The sequence below is a fragment of the Cnephaeus nilssonii genome (assembly GCF_951640355.1).
Source record: "Cnephaeus nilssonii genome assembly, chromosome: 21".
NCBI classification, from domain to species: Eukaryota; Metazoa; Chordata; class Mammalia; order Chiroptera; family Vespertilionidae; genus Cnephaeus; species Cnephaeus nilssonii.
The window spans coordinates 36,344,930-36,361,990 of NC_137092.1; the positions used below are offsets into that span (position 1 = coordinate 36,344,930).

The 17,061-nt window shown below is 56.8% G+C and overlaps 1 protein-coding gene across 5 annotated transcripts in view; it reads right to left on the reverse strand.

The window, feature by feature from the left end:
* Nucleotides 1-569: 569 nt before the first annotated feature.
* The window catches only part of SOX13 (SRY-box transcription factor 13), a 48,733-nt gene continuing 32,241 nt past the window's right edge, over nucleotides 570-17,061 (reverse strand). For 2 of the 5 annotated variants that reach the window (XM_079761953.1, XM_079761954.1), the window contains exons 2-14: nucleotides 13,206-13,404; nucleotides 11,770-11,881; nucleotides 11,599-11,685; nucleotides 7,856-8,028; nucleotides 7,418-7,486; nucleotides 6,967-7,081; nucleotides 4,687-4,772; nucleotides 4,385-4,547; nucleotides 3,899-4,008; nucleotides 3,643-3,739; nucleotides 3,248-3,391; nucleotides 2,169-2,385; nucleotides 570-1,629 (exon numbers count right to left, since the gene is read on the reverse strand). In XM_079761953.1, coding sequence (XP_079618079.1) covers nucleotides 1,368-1,629; nucleotides 2,169-2,385; nucleotides 3,248-3,391; nucleotides 3,643-3,739; nucleotides 3,899-4,008; nucleotides 4,385-4,547; nucleotides 4,687-4,772; nucleotides 6,967-7,081; nucleotides 7,418-7,486; nucleotides 7,856-8,028; nucleotides 11,599-11,685; nucleotides 11,770-11,881; nucleotides 13,206-13,403 — 1,833 coding nt within the window. In that variant the 5' untranslated portion in view covers nucleotide 13,404 and the 3' untranslated portion in view covers nucleotides 570-1,367. Of the gene's footprint in view, nucleotides 1,630-2,168; nucleotides 2,386-3,247; nucleotides 3,392-3,642; nucleotides 3,740-3,898; nucleotides 4,009-4,384; nucleotides 4,548-4,686; nucleotides 4,773-6,966; nucleotides 7,082-7,417; nucleotides 7,487-7,855; nucleotides 8,029-11,598; nucleotides 11,686-11,769; nucleotides 11,882-13,205; nucleotides 13,405-14,068; nucleotides 15,440-17,061 lie in introns of those variants that run through there. The other 3 variants (XM_079761955.1, XM_079761956.1, XM_079761957.1) reach the window with 3 other exon arrangements.

The window sequence follows — 17,061 nt, forward strand, 5'->3', positions numbered from 1 at the left end:
TGCCTTTATTATACCACCAGAAAACAAAAAATTCCCGAGTGTAAACAGGAGAAATGTGCTGGTTAAGTTACTCATCATTATCTTATTATTAACAAAATAAAGCACTATGTTTACAGTCATAAAAAAGGAAACAGCCTGGAGAGCTGGGCTTTGGGGAGAAGCTGGGGGTAGGCACAGACTCCACACCCGCCCCTGTGGGACTTGGGGTCCCCTTCCTCCTCTGACCCATCTGGATCTTTAGGGTCATGCCAAAGAGACTCACTTTCCTGAAGGAAATAACTTGTGACGCGATCAGGAGCAGAGGCAGGGTGCAGGCAGAGCTGTGTGGGAGGGCGGGAGAGCCCCCCCAGCCCCTGTGCACAGGGAGGGATGGAGACCAGTGCCAAGGGAGCCCGCTCTCCAGGCCTTCTGTCACTGACAGGAAGGGGGCGCCACCCGTCCTCCTGCTCCCGCTCCTGGCACTTGGATGCGGCCAGGGTCTGGGCCACCAGGACAGAGCTCCTCGGAGGCCGAGCACATTCCCATGCTGCTGGGAATGGACAATGGCTGTGGGGACCCACCAGCAATCAGGGAGAGGGTGGGCGGGGAGGCCAGGGTGGCCCAGGTTCCTTCAGAGACCCAGAGGACCAGGGCAGAGCGGCAGTCAGACACCAAGGAGGGGGGAGAGAGAGACACAGGGCCCTGCAGAGACAAGGACAGAGAAACGCACACAAGGATGCACAGAACCTGAGACACCCAGACTGACAGAGGTAGCAATGTGGGGACAGAGAGCTCAGACAGAGGCCCCGAGAGAAGCAAGATAGCATCCAGGGACACACAGGAACTCAGCAACAGTGCCTGGCACATAGTGGGCACTCAATAAATAGGCAGTGAATGACGGGTGAAAACGCGTGCACACACACACAGCAGCCAGAGGCACACCAGGCTTGGCGGCGATAAGACAGAGGGACAGCCAGACCCTTTTGCACCGCGTACAAAGTGATCCTGGTGAGAGAGGAGCCATGTGCGCATGTGGAGGGGGGTGGGGGGTGTTGGTCCCATGGTGGCTGGGCCAGCCAGGACAAGAATGGGAACAAAGCGTGTGGCTCCAGGGAGATGGGTCTGAAGCTGCCATGCCCCCAGGGGGGTAGACCTGCAGGAGGGGAGGGTCATACAGTGTCCCCTGGCCATGAGCCCCAAAGACCCAGGAGCTCAGCCATCACCACCAATGCAGGCCCTGCCATGTAGCCATGCCTGCAGGCGTGGTGGGGAGGGGGCCTGTGTCTACAAGGACACAGCCGTGCCATCTCCCAGCCACCCAAGTCCAAGTACCAACGGAGTCCCGACGAGCTGGCTGTGCCCCCTGCCCGAGGCCGGGTCCTCCCAGATCAGTCTGTGAGCACCACCAGCTCCCCGTCGCTCTTCTCCTCGCCCTCCGAGTCCTCGTCCTCGCTGTACCGGTACATCTCCCCGTCGGCCACCGAGTGCCGGTCCTCCGTGGCCTCGGCCTCCTCCCTGAGGCTGCAGGTGTTCACGATGACAGGCATGCTGGGGTCCAGGCTTCGGGGCACATAGTGCTCCACCGGGGGCTGTGCCACCCGAGGGTACAGCACTTCCGGGGCGCTCATCTGCACCTGGTCTGCCTGCGAGCTTCAGGGCAGACAAGAGGCGGGTTACTCAGCACCTCCACCTCCCCCCACCCGCTCCCCTCCAGGCCTCCTCGGGCCAGGCCCTCTCACTACCCCCACCCCCCACCCCCCGGTCTGCTGATGGCCACATTCATTGTCAGCGACAGCCCCGCACGCACAGGTAGTCTCAGGGTCACGGGTGTGTTCAAGAGACATTCCTGGAGGGCTGTGCTTGAATCCCGCTTTTGGAAATTGTGTGTTTAAATGCTTGCTTTGGTCAAGTCAGGAATAGTACCCCTGACTTTTCACTGAGTTTGTCAGAAATGGGATCCACAGGCACATTTCTCCAGGTGCACGCCAGTCCCCCACTCAGTCACAAATGTATACCCGCCACACACGGAGCCCCAGCCACACACACACGATGCTCACACACACACCTATGCACACATATATGCACACAGCCAATAGACAGGCACATGCAGTCACAAAGGCAAGTCACACATCAACGCCCAGCCACACACACACACACAGTCTCAGCCACCAGGGAGAGGGCCTGCTCACGGCGTCAGGTAGCTCTGGCGGGCATCCTGGCGCCGAGTCCTCATCAGGGCCTTGTACTCGCCCACCCGCAGCCGTTTGCCCTCCACGATGCAAGTGCGCTTGGGCCGCGGCTTGTACTTGTAGTCGGGGTACTTCTCCAGGTGCTGCCGGCTCAGCCGGGCCTGCTCCTCGTAGTAGGGCTGCTTCTCCTGGTTGGTCATGGACTTCCAGCGGGAGCCTGGCCCAGCCCCCGGGGCAGGCAGTCAGCGCTGGGCTCTGCCGGCCACCCCCAGCCCCCTGCAGGCCCTGGAGGTGCCAAGAAGGTCCTGATCCCCAGATAGATGTGAAAGCACTTAGCTGCCCCTTGGATGTCGAGCAAATGCATGAATGAAGTTGGCATGTATATGGGCATCCAACTGTCAGTTTTAAGATATAGCACCCACACACATTCCTAACTACCTACCCAGCAACTTCTTGGAGGCCTCTTGTCTGCATGATTTGCACAAACAAAAGAGCAGCTACCGAAGGCCCCCAATAAAACAGGCTTCCTGCTCAGGACAGAATATCTGGTGTCTCTGCTCACAGACCAGCACAGACGCTGAAGGAGCCTCGGTCTTGAAAACAACTGCCCTCTTCTCGCCCCACCTGCCCCACCCTCCACCCCACCTTGGCCTCCAATCAGGAAACCTCATTTAAAGCTTTCTACTGCCCAGCCAGCGTGGCTCAGTGGTTGAGCATCAACCTATGAACCAGGAGATCACAGCTCGATTCCCAGCCAGGGAACATGCCCGGGGTATGGGCTCAATCCCCAGGAGGGGGTGTGCAGGAGGCAGCCAATCAATGGTTCTTTCTCATCACGGATGCTTCTATCTCCCTCTCCCTTCCTCTCTCTGAAATCAATAAAAAACTTTTTAAAAAAATGGTATAAGGCCCAGCTGTCCCACATCCCGCCCGACACCCACACCCCATCAGATTCCTCCAGAGTTCAACACGGTGTGGACTGTCACCAAGCAAGCCCCAAATGGACCCAGGAGGCCCCCGCAACCATGTCCCGCTGGACTGTGGCTCCGGGACCCCGAGCTCCGAGCTCCCGCCCTTACCGAGGATCTTGCTGATGCTGGAGTTGTGCATGTCCGGGAAGGCCTGCAGGATCTTCCTGCGCTCATCCTTGGCCCACACCATGAAGGCGTTCATGGGCCTCTTGATGTGGCTGCTGTTCCGGGACTCGGGGAAGTGGCGGGAGCCTGGGGGACAGGGGCGGAGTCAGCGGGGCAGCAAGAGGGAAGGGCAGTCTGTCAGGGCCAGCAGGAAGAACACCCCACAGTTAACCACTAGGGCGCGCCAGGGGCTCCCACAGCACCCAGGGATGGCCAGTAGCAAGATGCAGGCAGGGGCCAGGCCAGGGGCCCAAGGACAGACAGATACATACGGGACTCCACAGACATGACCTGCCCACGCTGGCTCTGGTGGGGAGCAGAGGGGCCCAGAGCCTCACCGTCCACGTCACAGCCCAGCATGGCTTCCTCCAGGGGGTGCACACAGGTCTCCTCCAGTCGCTCCTTGACTGGGGACATGTCCAGGCTGATGAGGTCCTGGGATTGACAGACAACCTGTACATCAGCCTCTCTCTGTCACCCCAATTCCCTCCCCCGCCACCTCTCCCTTTGGTGGCCTCCAACCCTGTTTTCCACCCCGGCCACCATCTGTTCCCTGCTCCCTGCTCCCAGGCACAGGGGAGTGGGGGCCCCTACCTTCCGGAAGGGGGTGTTGGGGGAGCTGTCCAAGGCCCCGCTGTGGCTGTGCAGCAGCTGCCGAGCATCCTGGATGGCCTTGGTGACAGCGTCCCCTTCACCAAGGAAGCCTACAGGGCAGAAAGAGAAGGGACAGGGGAGAGGAGTTGAGGGCTCGCCCCATGCCATGCCCCTCCTGTGCTCCCTCGGGCCCCTTCCCAGGGCTGGTGCACTGCACATCCTCAAGGGGGTGCCATTTACACGGGCTGTTGTGTCAGTAGACTGGAAGTAAGGATAGTACGCCCTGAAACTGTGCAACCCAGAGGCCTGAACCACCCGAGGCCAGGGTGCCAGGCAGATATGGTGGGGGTGGGGGGAAGGAACTAAAAGCGGCCAACCAGAGCAAGTCTAACCTAGAGGGGAAAGGTCATTCCCAGGGTCCTATCACACTCCATACTCGCCCCTAGATGAGGGCTAAGGAAAAGGTACAGGAGGTAGAAAGCTTACCCAAAGGCAGGCTTGGGGGGCTGGACTGCAGGTCCCGTGTGGGAGCCCCGTGGCTGGGGGGGCGGGGTCCACAGTTGCTCATCTTCAAGCTGGGGGAGCTAGAGGTGTTGGGCAGCTCAAGGACCTTGGGCTTGGCTGTGAGGTTCAGGGGCTGGGAGGGTTCCTAAGGGAGACCCAGAGGCAGAGGGTGAGACACCAAGGGAGGCCCCCCCAGAGAGACAGAGGGGATAAGCATGCCCAGAACAGCCCAGGCGGCAGCCAGCCAGCCCACCAGCCCGGCTAGGGAGTGGGCAGGACAGTACCTGCAGCGGGTGGTGGGCGGCCATGGCCCCAGGCCTCTTCACAGCCGGGGCCTGGGGGCTGTGCAGCAGCTGGAGCGGGTACTCCACTGTGGAAAAGGCGGCAAGGAGAGAAGTCCTGGATGAGCACAGGGCGGCTTGGCGAGGTCCCGGCCGCACGAAGCGCACGGGGCTCGGAGCTGGACCCTGCTTGCTTCCAACCACTGCTCCCCCAGCCCCGAGGTGCTGCGAAGGACCTCCTGGGCCCTCCCACCACTGCCTGCTCGCCAACAGGCATCATCACCTGTCCTGCCCTTCCCAGCCACGGGCCTGGGTTCCCAGCCCACAGTGAAATGAGAACAGGACACCATCTGCTCACTCTACAGGCACTTGTGTTTTGGACCTACTGTGTGCAGGGTACAAAAGCAGCTTCCTGTTGTGTAGCCTGTCTCCTGTGCCTTATCTCACAGTAATCCTTACTAAGTATATAATAGGTGCTCAATGCATTATCCTATTTTACAGATAAGGAAACTGAGACCTGGAGGAGTTACATGGGCTGCCCACATAATCAATGGGAGCACTGACATGTGAACCCGGGTCCCAGCTTGTCCTCTCCCCTCTGCACAGCACTCTCTTCTTCCTCGTCTACCTCAGTCTCCTCAGCCAGGCCCAGAATCAAGGAATTGGCAGTTCGGATGGAGAGAGAGCCATGCATACAAATCACTGACCACGCGGCCCGTGGTCGTATGGGCCGAGTAGCTAGCATTCGAGAGAACTTTGTTCCAGATAGAGGGGTTGGAGCAGGCTTCTCGGGGGCTGACCCTGGCAGGTGCACGGGGGAGCCAAAATGGTGGTGTATGGGAGCAGGATGTGGCCAGTGAGATGGGCACAGGGTGGGCAAGGTGGGCTTGGGAAGGCTTAGCTCTGGAGCTTGGACCCCAGGCTATAGGCGATGGGGCTCTAGGAAGGGGCATGTGTCGGCCTGCAGGACCCCTGCTTACTAGAATTTTGGAGCAAACGAGGCAGGTGGCAGCCTGGCCAGTCCAGGTCTTCCTCGGCTTATTTCATGCCTCCCTTGTCCACAAAGTATGTGGCCCCTCCCCTGAGCAGGCCCCTGCCCTCCTCACCCCTGCGCCCTCCTCACCCCTGCACCCTCCTCACCCCTGCGGCTCTGCTCTGTGTTCACCTGGAATTGCCATGGTTTGTGCTGCTGCCCTCCCCTCCCCCTCTTCCCCTCTCCCCACAGTCCACTGGAATCTTCCCTCAAGGCGGGGTCAGGGGGGCTGACGGGGAGCTGTGCCCATGGCCAGAGGCGTGGTGGGAAACCTGTCCGACTCCCCGGAACAGGGAGGGTGGCCGGAGGAGCTGACGTGAAAGCTACTCCCCTTCCTGCGGCCATTACAGGCAGCACTTCTGCCCTGCCCATGACCACTCACAAGGAATCCATGTCGTGGCCTAACGCTTCTATCTCTGCCTCTCTCTGTCCCACTGTCACTGCCCTCATTCAGGCTGTCTGTCACCTGCTAGTGCTGGAGTCCCCTCAGCAGCCGCCTACCCGGTGTTCTACCTTCAGGCGGTCCCCTCCATCCCCTGTCCCCCACAGCCAGCACGACAACACATCCTCTACCAAAGGTTCAAGCACACCCCACAGCCTACAGAATAGAGCCCAACTCCGCGCTCGGTCCCCACTGCCCTCCCCAGCACGTCCCCACCACCCAGTCACACGCTCGCCTCAGGTCCAGGGCCTCTGCCTGCACCGCCTCTCCCGTGCCCTCCACCCTCAGCTCCCACGCCACCCTCACAAGTCCACTCTCCCAGGACCCAGGCAAGCGCCAGCTCCTCACGACACCGTCCCAGATCCCCTGGTTGCCGGCAAACGTCTCCCTCCCTCCCCAGACTGAACTCCTTGAGCTCCAAGTCCACGCCGTGTCCCCCATGGCCACCCCACAGCTCCACAGCGCCTGACGCGGCCCGTGTTCAGGGCAGAGCGCAAGGGTGCCGAGGCGAGAACAAAAGCATCCATTTGGGAGACGGATGTGGACGGAGGGCTCCGAGGTAACGTTGGAAATATTAACGTTCTGGTACAGTAAATGTAACAGAACTGGAGAGGCTAGACCAAGATTTGCTCAATGTGGAAGGCACTTGTGGTTTCCAGTGTAACTAGTGTTCATTCTCCCAGTGACATTCAGAAACAAGGGATTCTTCTTCCACTGGGCGAGGCCCAGAAAGTCTACACTGCAAGTTAATGGATGAGAGTGGTCCAAGCCTTCCCCGTACCCGCAGGGACCTCCCCTCCACACTCACCTGGTTTGCAAGGGATTGGCTGAATGGGCAAAGCCAGCTGGGAGTCGGGGGTGACAGGGAGAGGTTGGTGGCTTGGGGGGAAGGCTGGGATCATGACATAAGGCATATTGACCTGCTGAGAGCAAAGAAACCCTGTGTGAGTCCCCCGGAGGCCCCAATGGCTGGCCGGCCCTGGGCAGAGGGCAGGCTTGGGGATGAGAGGCGCAGGGCCTGGGGCAGGGACCGTCTTCCGAAGGATCTACCTGACCCCACGCCACCTCCGTGGGCTGTCTACCTGCCCTCAGGTCCCAGCTGGGAGGAAGAAGACGGGGGAGGGGAGCAGGACTGAGCCCCCTCCTCAGGGTCACGTCTGAATGATCCTGCCTGTCCCTCTGTGTCCCAGCCCCTCTCCCAGCAGGTGCCAGCCCCTCAGCTCCAGCTCCCCCATCGCCCAGCCCGCCCCTCTCATCACCTGGATCTGCTGCTGAAGGACGTTGATTTTGTGCTGCTGCTGGATTAGCTGTTGCTGTTGCTTAGCGATCTGGCAGAGGGAAGAGGAGGCAAAGGGGGCGTGGGCTCGGGCCCCAGGTCCCACCTCCCAGATCCTTCTAGGCCCCACCACCCCCAGCCTTCCAAGAGCCCAGACACGGAGGAGAGCTGAGCGGGCAAGAAGCAGAACAGCCACCCCACAGCATTTATTCTCCTTTTGCTGGGAGCTCTACCTTCCCTCAGAGGCCAGGGGTGGAGGTTGGGCAGGACCCTTCAGCATCTCCCCCCCTCCCCCCAGAGCCTTCGCCCTCTCCTGCCCACCCCCTGGGGGCCACACTGGCAAAGCCTGCCCCCAAGGTGCTCCCCTCTAGGCCCTGAGAGTCCCGCCCCCTGGAAAGAAAGCCACACCGAGCCGGCCTACCTGCTCCTGCTGCTGCCGGGCCAGCTCCATCTGCTGCTGCTGTTTCTCGAACAGCATGGCCGCCATGTTCTTCTGCTCCGAGTGGGCGGTCAGGAGCTGGTCCCGCAGGGTGGACAGCTGGTGGATCATGACCAGAAGCTGGAGCTCCTTCTCGGCCAGGCTCTCCTGGGTCCCTGTTCCGAGGGAAGCGTTTCTGTTGTTCACCTGTCTACACCCATCGTCTGATACGTAGGAAACCATTATGCAGTCTCAGGCCCGTTGGGGGTGACAGAGGTGGCTGACACAGGAGCCGTGCCCCGGAGGGGGCTCCGCATCGTGCTGTCGGACAACTAGCTGCCCCTGGAAATGCCGACGGTGGGGCATCTGGGCCCTGCCCACCCCTTGGACATCCTCAAGTGCCCAGGGCCACAGGGTCAGGGTGCACAACCATCCCCCAGGAGCGGCCCAGCAGACATGCTCGGACTCTGGAGCAAGACAGACCAGGGGTCAAATCCCCCTTTGCAGCCACCGTGCCTGGGAGCTGCTGGCAAGATACCAACTTCTCGGCGCTTGAGTTTTTTAATCTACAAGTGAGCACACAGGGTTGAAGGACAAGGAGTGCAAAAGGTTTAGTCCAGGATCTGGCAACCGACACCTGCTAGTGCTTCCCTGTCCTCCGATTTCGCCAACGCAGATGCAGGAGCGCCAGGCCAAGGCCCTGTGCCTCGGAATTACTCAGGGCCTCTGGAAAATACAGATGCCCGGGCCCCCGCCCTCTGCGGTTCATTCGGCAGGTGGGGGTGGAGCCTGGGCATCTGCATTGTTCTAAAGTGCCCTCTGTGACGGAGACGCACACTTCACCGAGCAAGACATACGAACCTCGACGGACGGCCTTGCAAAAAACTTCTTGGAATTAGCACTGACCCTACCGCCCTCGTCAGCAGGCAAGGTCAAGACAACTAGTGGCACGCTGGCTGGTGTGGCTCAGTGGATGGAGCGTCAGCCTACAAACTGAGGGGTCCCGGGTTCAATTCCAGTCAAGGGCACATGCCTGGATTGTGGGCTCAATCCCCAGTAGGGGGCGTGCAGGAGGCAGCCGATCAATGATTCTCTTATCATTGATGTTTCTCTCTCTCTCTCCTTCTCCCTTCCTCTCTGAAATCAATAAAAAAATATATACATATTTAAAAAAAAAGAAAAAAGAAAACTAGTGGCAAAACCGGACTCAAGCAGAACAAGTTTAACCACAGGAATGAATGAACTGGTGGATTTGGACTTTTTTTTTTTTTTGAGTTTACTGATGTTTTAGATCTTTTGTTTTCCAGATAAAAGGAAACTACCTGTGACTTAACAAGTTGGTAAATTACTAGTATACCTTTGTAAGCAGCAATGAAACAGTTATATTTTTCTCCCTACCTGATCTCTCCAGAATTTGGAAACTCTTAGTATTTTTAATTTATGGCAATATGGTTATTTGCATTAGTTCAGTAAGACTCTCTTCTCTTTATAACAGGACACAATTGAAAACTGGTTTTAAGGCTTTGATGGGAATGTCGTATTTGAGAGAGATGCATAGACTCAGATATGAACAGACAGCTTTAAGGAATTAAGATTGAGCTATGGAAGCCAATAAGAACTTTTGGAAATATTGGCCTGGCCCCTGCTTACAGGGTTCCCAGCAGCATTACCATGTGGGTCAAGAATGTCACTTGTTGGCAGGTGTAGAAACCTCAGGAGAAGAGAGGAACCTATAGGTACTGCAGTCGACATCTGGTGGCAAGTCCTTGCCTTGGCTTGTCAGGCCTTGAGAGGCCTTGTTAAATTCAATCTGCATATTTCTTATGAAAGATTCCAGCAAAGCAGATTTAAAAGAGCTATGTGGTGCCCAGTTGGCATGGCTCAGTGGTTGAGTGTTGACCTATGAACCAGGAGGTCATGGTTCAATTCCCAGTCAGGGCTTATGCCCTGGTTGCAGGCTCGATCCCCAGTAGGGGGCGTGCAGGAGGTAGCCGATGGATGATTCTCTATCATCGATGTTTCTATCTCCCCTTCCCTTCCTCTCTGAAATTAATAAAAAATAAATATATTTTTTAAAAAGAAGCTACATGATTAATTACTATTCTTGCTGAACTTATACAAATAATCAGGCCAAATTTATTGAAACTAGACTTAATGTGGCTTTCTTTGGTAAAGATGGGAGTGATTTTAGAGAGAAAACCTGTTTCAATACAAACTATAATAGACCCTGTGGATATGAGATTCTAATGCTGTTCATTGTCTTTTGAGGTTTTAAGATTTTCTACCTATAAACTGGACTGGATCCCGAGTTGTTTGTTTTCTTAAATATTTGACTGCAACCCTCCAAACTAACATTTTCACTTTCCCATCCTTTGACTTAGAATCACTGAGCACTAAAACCGCCCTTTCCCAAGGTCACAGAAGTTAAAGAGGGACAACTTAAAGAGGCCACCACTGCCTTCACTCCATCTGAAGATGCTTTGAGCCAGACATCTAAAAACCTTCTCGGCTGCCTGCCTTCAGAACTCAGAAATCGAGATTACAGTCTGCTTCAATCATTATCTTTTTTTTTTTCCCTTTTTGTTTCCATAGCTGCCTCTTAATGAAAACGTGGGTGCTTGCACCATGGGCTTGACTTTAGGAGCCCACTGGCACCTGCCTCCGGAAATGAGATACAACTTTGGCCACCCCAAGATGTGCTGCTGCGTGTGGATGGTTTTGAGCTAAAGGCAAGTTTAGCCTCAGGCTCAAGAGAAACCTCTGCCCCACCCTTTACTAGTAACTTCCTAAAAGAACTAGAATGAGGGGCCTTGTCCATAATAAGAAATTATCAGCAACAATCTCTTTTTAACCCACCTACATGACAGGGAAACATTTACCGTACTTTCCGGCGTATAAGACGACTGGGCGTATAAGATTTTCCTGGGTTAAAAAGTCGTTTTATACGCCGGAAAATACGGTATATTGGACTACATTGATGGGATTAGATAGAATGGATTAGATATATTGGACTACCGTATTTTCCGGCGTATAAAACGACTTTTTAACCCAGGAAAATCTTATACGCCCAGTCGTCTTATATGCCGGAAAGTACGGTACTGAACATCTGCTCTTCTTGGCATCCTCCAGTGACCCTATGACGCTCCCAAGGCATCTCACCTCATCCCTAGCTCAGCGTCTTATAACCTCACTTCCCCTTTCTATCTCTGAACCTCTCCTGCAAGTGGGGTCTCTGACTCTCCTGTATGTGGGGTCCACATACATACGTATGTATTACATTTGGTTATTTTCTCTTGCAAATAAATAAAGTGCCCTGTGTGAGTGTGATCAACCACATGGGGAAAATGAGCTCCGATGAACCACTCAGCGCCCTGTAAGTCCCTCAGTGGGGTCCTGTGACCTAGAATTCATTTTCCAAAGTGAAAAGGAATGTTCAGGCCAGTGTATAGTTAGGCCTGGGAAGCGGCAACGGCTTGCCTAGGTCACAAGGGTCCCTGCTAAGAGCCCGAACCCATATCCAGGAGACTCACTTCCTGCCAGGCCTCTCCCGCCTGGGAGTGAGCAGACCTCATGCTTGGGCCCAGGTGTGTGCTGACGGAAGGCAGGCAGGAGTCCGGTGGCACAGGCCAGCTCTGAGAGCACAGAGAGCCCCGAGAATTGCCCTGTCGGCCTAGACTGCGTGGCCAGGCTGGGAGAAGGGGCAGGGGTTCAGCCATCCCTCCCCTGCCCGCCCCCGAGGCCTTCACCTTTGACATCTTTTGTTTCCACAGAGCTTCTTCCCAGAAACCTCTCCTTCCAGTCACTGGACAGCAGCTTCTCGATGGCCGGCACAACTAGGAGATACCAAAGGCGTAAGGACCACACCGCCCCGACACCGCCCCGCCCCAGGCCCCATCTCTAATAAGGCAGGCGCTCACCCTCCTTTAAATTTCGGTTGAAGTCCAGCTTCTCCTGGCTCCCAGAAGCAGCCTCCGAGTCGCCTGGTCTCTTGGGTTCGGGGGACACATTGCTCTCTGGTGAGCTGCAATCCTGTAGGACACACCGGATGCCCACTGTCACCTCCAGGAGAGGGGGGCAGGCTGCAGCCAGGGCCGAGCACCCCGGAGATGTCCACCGTCGGGCCCTCCCTCCCCACCTTCCCTAACTTTGCTCTGATTTGCCTGATTTCCTAAAGAGAATAAAAGGCTTAAAGACAAGCAAGCGACCAGGCTCAGTCCAGGCTGTGACTCAGGTCCTGGATCTCACATGAGTCCCTGAACTTCTCTGAACCTGCCTTGGCCTCTGCTGAGAATGGAAACACACCCGTCACGGGATTGTGCTGGAATAAAGGGAGCAACGCCTATGGCCAAAAGCCAACTTATTCCTCCCTTGCATGTACATACCCACCACTCCACCCAGGTGGGTTACCCCAAGGGCCCGGCCCCACCTCGCCAACACATTGCAGACGGATCACGAGAATTCTCGTGTTTTCTGTTCTGAGGCTTGTGGTCAATGAGACTCCTTTTAAACGATATTAGCTCGCAAGAACATGTAATAAATAACTTCAAAAGTGCAATGGGTATTTAATTGTAAAGCGTGCCTTTAACGTTTATGTAAAACGCTTTTTGTACTCGTTCAACAGAAACTTCTCTGGCCTCTGAGTAATGCTAGCAATAGAGCCATTGGTCCGCAATGTGTTAGACACTGACCCCTCTTCTCCTCGGACTCCTCTCCTCAAAGATCCAGCTTCAGGCCCCACTCCTCCAGGAAGTCTCCCCTGATCACCACCCAACGTCTAACCTGCTCCCACACACTCCTCCAGGCTGGACCCTTGCTCAGCACCCTGCAGCTCTCCTATTTTCTCCTCCCTTGGCTTTTAATTATATATGCATTCCCTTTTTACATCTCTTACATGGAATCGCAGAATTCCTAAGTGCTGCAAGAATCCTTACTGCTCTTGTGGTTCAGCTCCTTCATTTTAAGGAGAGGCATTGTATTGTCCTAATGGCAACTGAACCCTGGCTGTGGTAATAAGACTGATTTTCTTAAACCCGATGAAAAAGCTGGTGGATTGCCTCTCAGCTAAACTTTGAGTATAAGTATCCTCTCTTCCCAACTAGTCCTCGGGGTAAGGCCTGGTCACACAGGTGAGCGTCCGTATCAGGTGAGCGAGTGCAGGTGTGAGTCCGTGTCCACTCGGACAGGTGGCCCCAATGAACGTGGCAGCTCCTCCCCACTCACCTAAGTCTTGCCCCAGAGATGACCATTTCTGCCTGCCCCTCCATCCAGCTGGGGGGCTGGGGGGCGGGGGAGGGGTGGTGCATGGATGTGGTGGGGACACTGACCCAGGAGCCCCCGGGAAAGCGCTGGGCACCTGGGCTAGAGCTCGGGGGTCAGCACCATCCTGGGTGGCTCGGGCTGGGTCTCCGGGCTGGGCGTCGGGGGTGGCAGCCGAGCCCTGGGGGGCCTCGTGGCAGGGCTCCTTCTTCCCCTCGGACTTGACGGCACAGTTCACCATGGCGCCACCGCCATCCAGGGCCAGCTGGGCAGAGCCGGGGCTCCTCATGGACATCCTGAGGGAGGAGGGCAGCGTGAACGAGGCGCGTCCTGAGACCCAGGGCGGCTCCTCCTCCCCCCGCCCCCAGCCCCACACAGGCACTCACACAAGACGGAAGCTCCCACTGGGGGCCCCCAGTGTATACACATTTGTAATGTTACCAAAATTTAAAAATCAAGACGTTATCACATAAAAATCTGGATTTGAACTTCTGTGGCAGCAATTGGCTGGAAATGAGGAACCCCCCCCCCCCCACAGGCCAAGTCTGCCGTACTCCCCACCACTCCCTACCACTCCCCAAAAGGGAAACCAAGTATCGGCTACCCTATATAATACAGTTATCCTTTGTTTTCCTTCTAGTAGAGATGACAAGACAGAACTATTTCGTATATCCACGTATCTACCAAACGTGGGGAAATAACAGGCCGAGAGTGGGTGAGGGGCTGTAAGAAAGCATGTCCTTTTATGTAGGACAGTCTCAGGGAGAGCTGGCCCAGCAGCTTCTGCCATCCCTGGCTTAAGCACTCTGAACCCACTGCTCCCACTGCTGCCTCCCCCCCCCCCTCCCAATCCCCTCTAGAGGAGCAGGGCAACCCCAGGATCCTGGGGAGTGGTTTCCGGGGGCCAAGCCAGGCTCAGGGCCAGAGAGGCAGGCAGATCCCCACGGCTCCCCTGCTCACCCTCCACAGTCAGCGAGATGAGGCCAGCGGGGTCCCACAGCAGGTTCCACCAAGTAATGCCTGGGTCCTGCCTTGGACACTCAACTAGCTGCTGAGTGACCTTGAGGGAGTTACTTATCCTCTCCACACCTCGGTTTCCTCATCTGTAAAATGGGCTGCGAACTGTTATCTGTACAGTGTCTGGACACTACCAGGCAGCAGTAAGCGCCGATGTGGCCTGTTAAACCACGGCCAGCGGGGCTGCAGCACAAGGAAAACCACTTCGGCAGGGCCTGGGGGCTGGAGAGGCAAAGTCACGGGTCCCGCACGCATCAGACGCTGTGGGTGGGGCTCGGTGGGTGGGGCGGGGACCTGTTTTAACAAGCCCTCCAGGTGGTTCTGAAACACACTGGTTTGAGAAGCACTGTTAAGTAAAATTGTTTTTACGTGGGCATTAATTTTTTTAGGAGGGGAGCGCCAGGCAAAAATCGGATGCAGTAAAACATCCCTTAAATTAAACTGCAGGTGCACTGTAGTTGCATATCGCATTAACTCTGTGCAACTCCATGTTTCTCGTGACCTGTAACACATGACAGAATGTGCCGCATACAACACGCTAAGTAAGCGAAAAGGCCTAACAGCTGAATAAGATGTATTTGATTTGGTGCCATCTTACAGGTCAGCCCAGACTCTGCTGCCACTTTCAGAGGGCAGGGTGCCCTGGGGCTGGTGCAGGACCCAGGACAGGGCACTGCAGGGCGAGGAGGGGCAGGCCTGACCCTGGGAACGCCAGCCCAGGAGGCCAGACCACAACCAGCTCACCAGGGCTTTGGGGTCCAGCTCCGGGTGCCCTCCCACCAGCCGGGGGCCTGGAGGGCATCCAGGAAGTGGGCGGCTCAGCCCATCCGGGCACAGGGAGGGGTGCAGAGCCAGGTCCAAGCAGGCGGGCCGGGTGGGGGAAGGGGTGAGGGGGGGGTATTATCCTGAAGCTGAGGGCAGCAATTACATAACAAACAAACCCCGGCTCAAGCTGTGAATTAATCAAACCGCTGAAAATAAAACCTTCCTCTCAGGAACTTCAGACAAAAGAAATGAAAACAACCAGGCAGGCTGGGAAATAAAAGGCAGCAGCGCTGAAAGGGGGACAAAAGGAAACCAGACAATAGGGTGTTGGACAAAGGCAATAAAGCCAAAGGAAGTGTGACAGGCGAACAATGCGGGCCTGTGGGCTCTGATCCCGCCCGGCCGCGCCACCTCGGCCCACACCGCCTCGGCCCACACCCACCGCTCCCCCGGTCTTGGCCGGGGCAGGGCAGGCCACCGGGTCGCCTCCTTCTCTGGACTCGGGTCCTAAGGGCCTTTCTCCTCCATTGGGTCCCAACCTTGTGGCCTTCCGGCTCCCTCCGCCAAGCCTTTCTTCCCACGGCAGCCGAGAACCCACGCAGCGACGCGTGGTTAGACGAGCGGGTCCGAGGCCTCAAGGCCTGGGTGGGACTGGGCTGCCGCCTCCCCAGAGCCAGATGCTGGCCTCCCCAGAGCCAGATGCTGACCGTCGGTCTGTCCCCAGCTAAAGTGGAAGCAGGAGAGAGGATTCTCCACCTGAATTAACCCACGAGGCTACTGAGAACGTACAACTGCCCAGTCCCAGTGGCAACGGGCTCCGTGTGAAATACACCTGGGCTTTCAAGCATTAGCATGTGAAGTAGCGAGTCAACAGTTGGTCCTGCTGAACTGACACTATTTTGTACACGTGGGGCTAAATAAAACACCTGTGGGAGTTCAGCTACCTGCTTCTCCATCGGGCCACTAGAGGTCTTACTGGCCCACGTGGCTCACACTCCATTTCCGTGGGCAGTGCTGCCCTCGGACACGTCCCTCCTTTCTCTGTGGCCTTTCCCACCCACACCTCGCCCCCAGAGTCCTCCGTGGGCCGGTGATTACCTATCTCTATGGGAGCCCGTCTCCTGGAGCTCCCCCAGGCTCAGCCTGGCCTCTGGCCCAGCGTCTGGTAACCAAGAAAATGGCTTCTGGTGGCCAGCCAAGCTGGCTGGGAGGCGTCCGTCTGTTCGCCAGGCCGGGGTGCCCACCAAGTAACCCTGCCAGAGCCTGCTGCCCAGACAATGGCCCTTGACTCCCTCGGCCTCACGTCCGACGCTGGGCCCTGGTTCTCGGCCGGTCCTCCCTGCGCCCAAGGGCTGATGGAGCAGCAGCAGTGCGGGCCGACGGGTCCTCCTGGGAGGCACCTCCCGGGTCTCAGCTTTGGGGAAGAAGGTCCTGGGGCCCCCCTTTTCCTTCCTCTGCCCCCTGAGCACAGGCTGCACAAGAAGAGCCTTCTGCCCTTTCAGGGCCTGCGGCCCACAGAGATCCAAGTCTGTCTGAGGAACGTGGGTACCGGGCTCTGGACCCCGACCATCCCAGCTCTTCGCGAATGCAGAGCCCAAGCCGTGTGTGATGAACTAAACAAGGGACGACGGGGTGGAGGGTCCGGAACCGACGCAGCCCGGCTCTGTCGCCGCAGCTGCCGGGCCCTGTACAGGTTGCTTCCCCTCTGCGGTCTTTGTAAAGCAGGGAACCCGGGGTGGGGGTGGACTAAAGTGGAAAACCCACAGGCTTTGGGTTCAAATTCCTGCCCTACTACCAGCTGACTTGGGTGACCTTGGGCAAGTTAATTCACCTCCGAACCTCTGCCTCCTCAACCATATATTGGGTATAAGAACGCAGACTGGCCCCGGCCGGTTTGGCTCCGTGGATAGAGTGACGGAAGGGTCCCGGGGTTCGATTCTGGTCAAGGCCACATATCTCGGTTGCAGGCTCCTCCCAGCCTGGGCCCTGGTCAGGGCGCGTGGAGGCAACCAAAATCGATGTTGTTTCTCTCACATCGATGTTTCTCTCTGTCTTTCCCTCTCTCTCCCACTCTCTCTAAAATATCAATGGAAAAATATCCTCGGGTGAGGATTAAAAATAAAACAAAAGAACCCGGACTGCACAGGAGTCCATGAAGATGGAATGATACA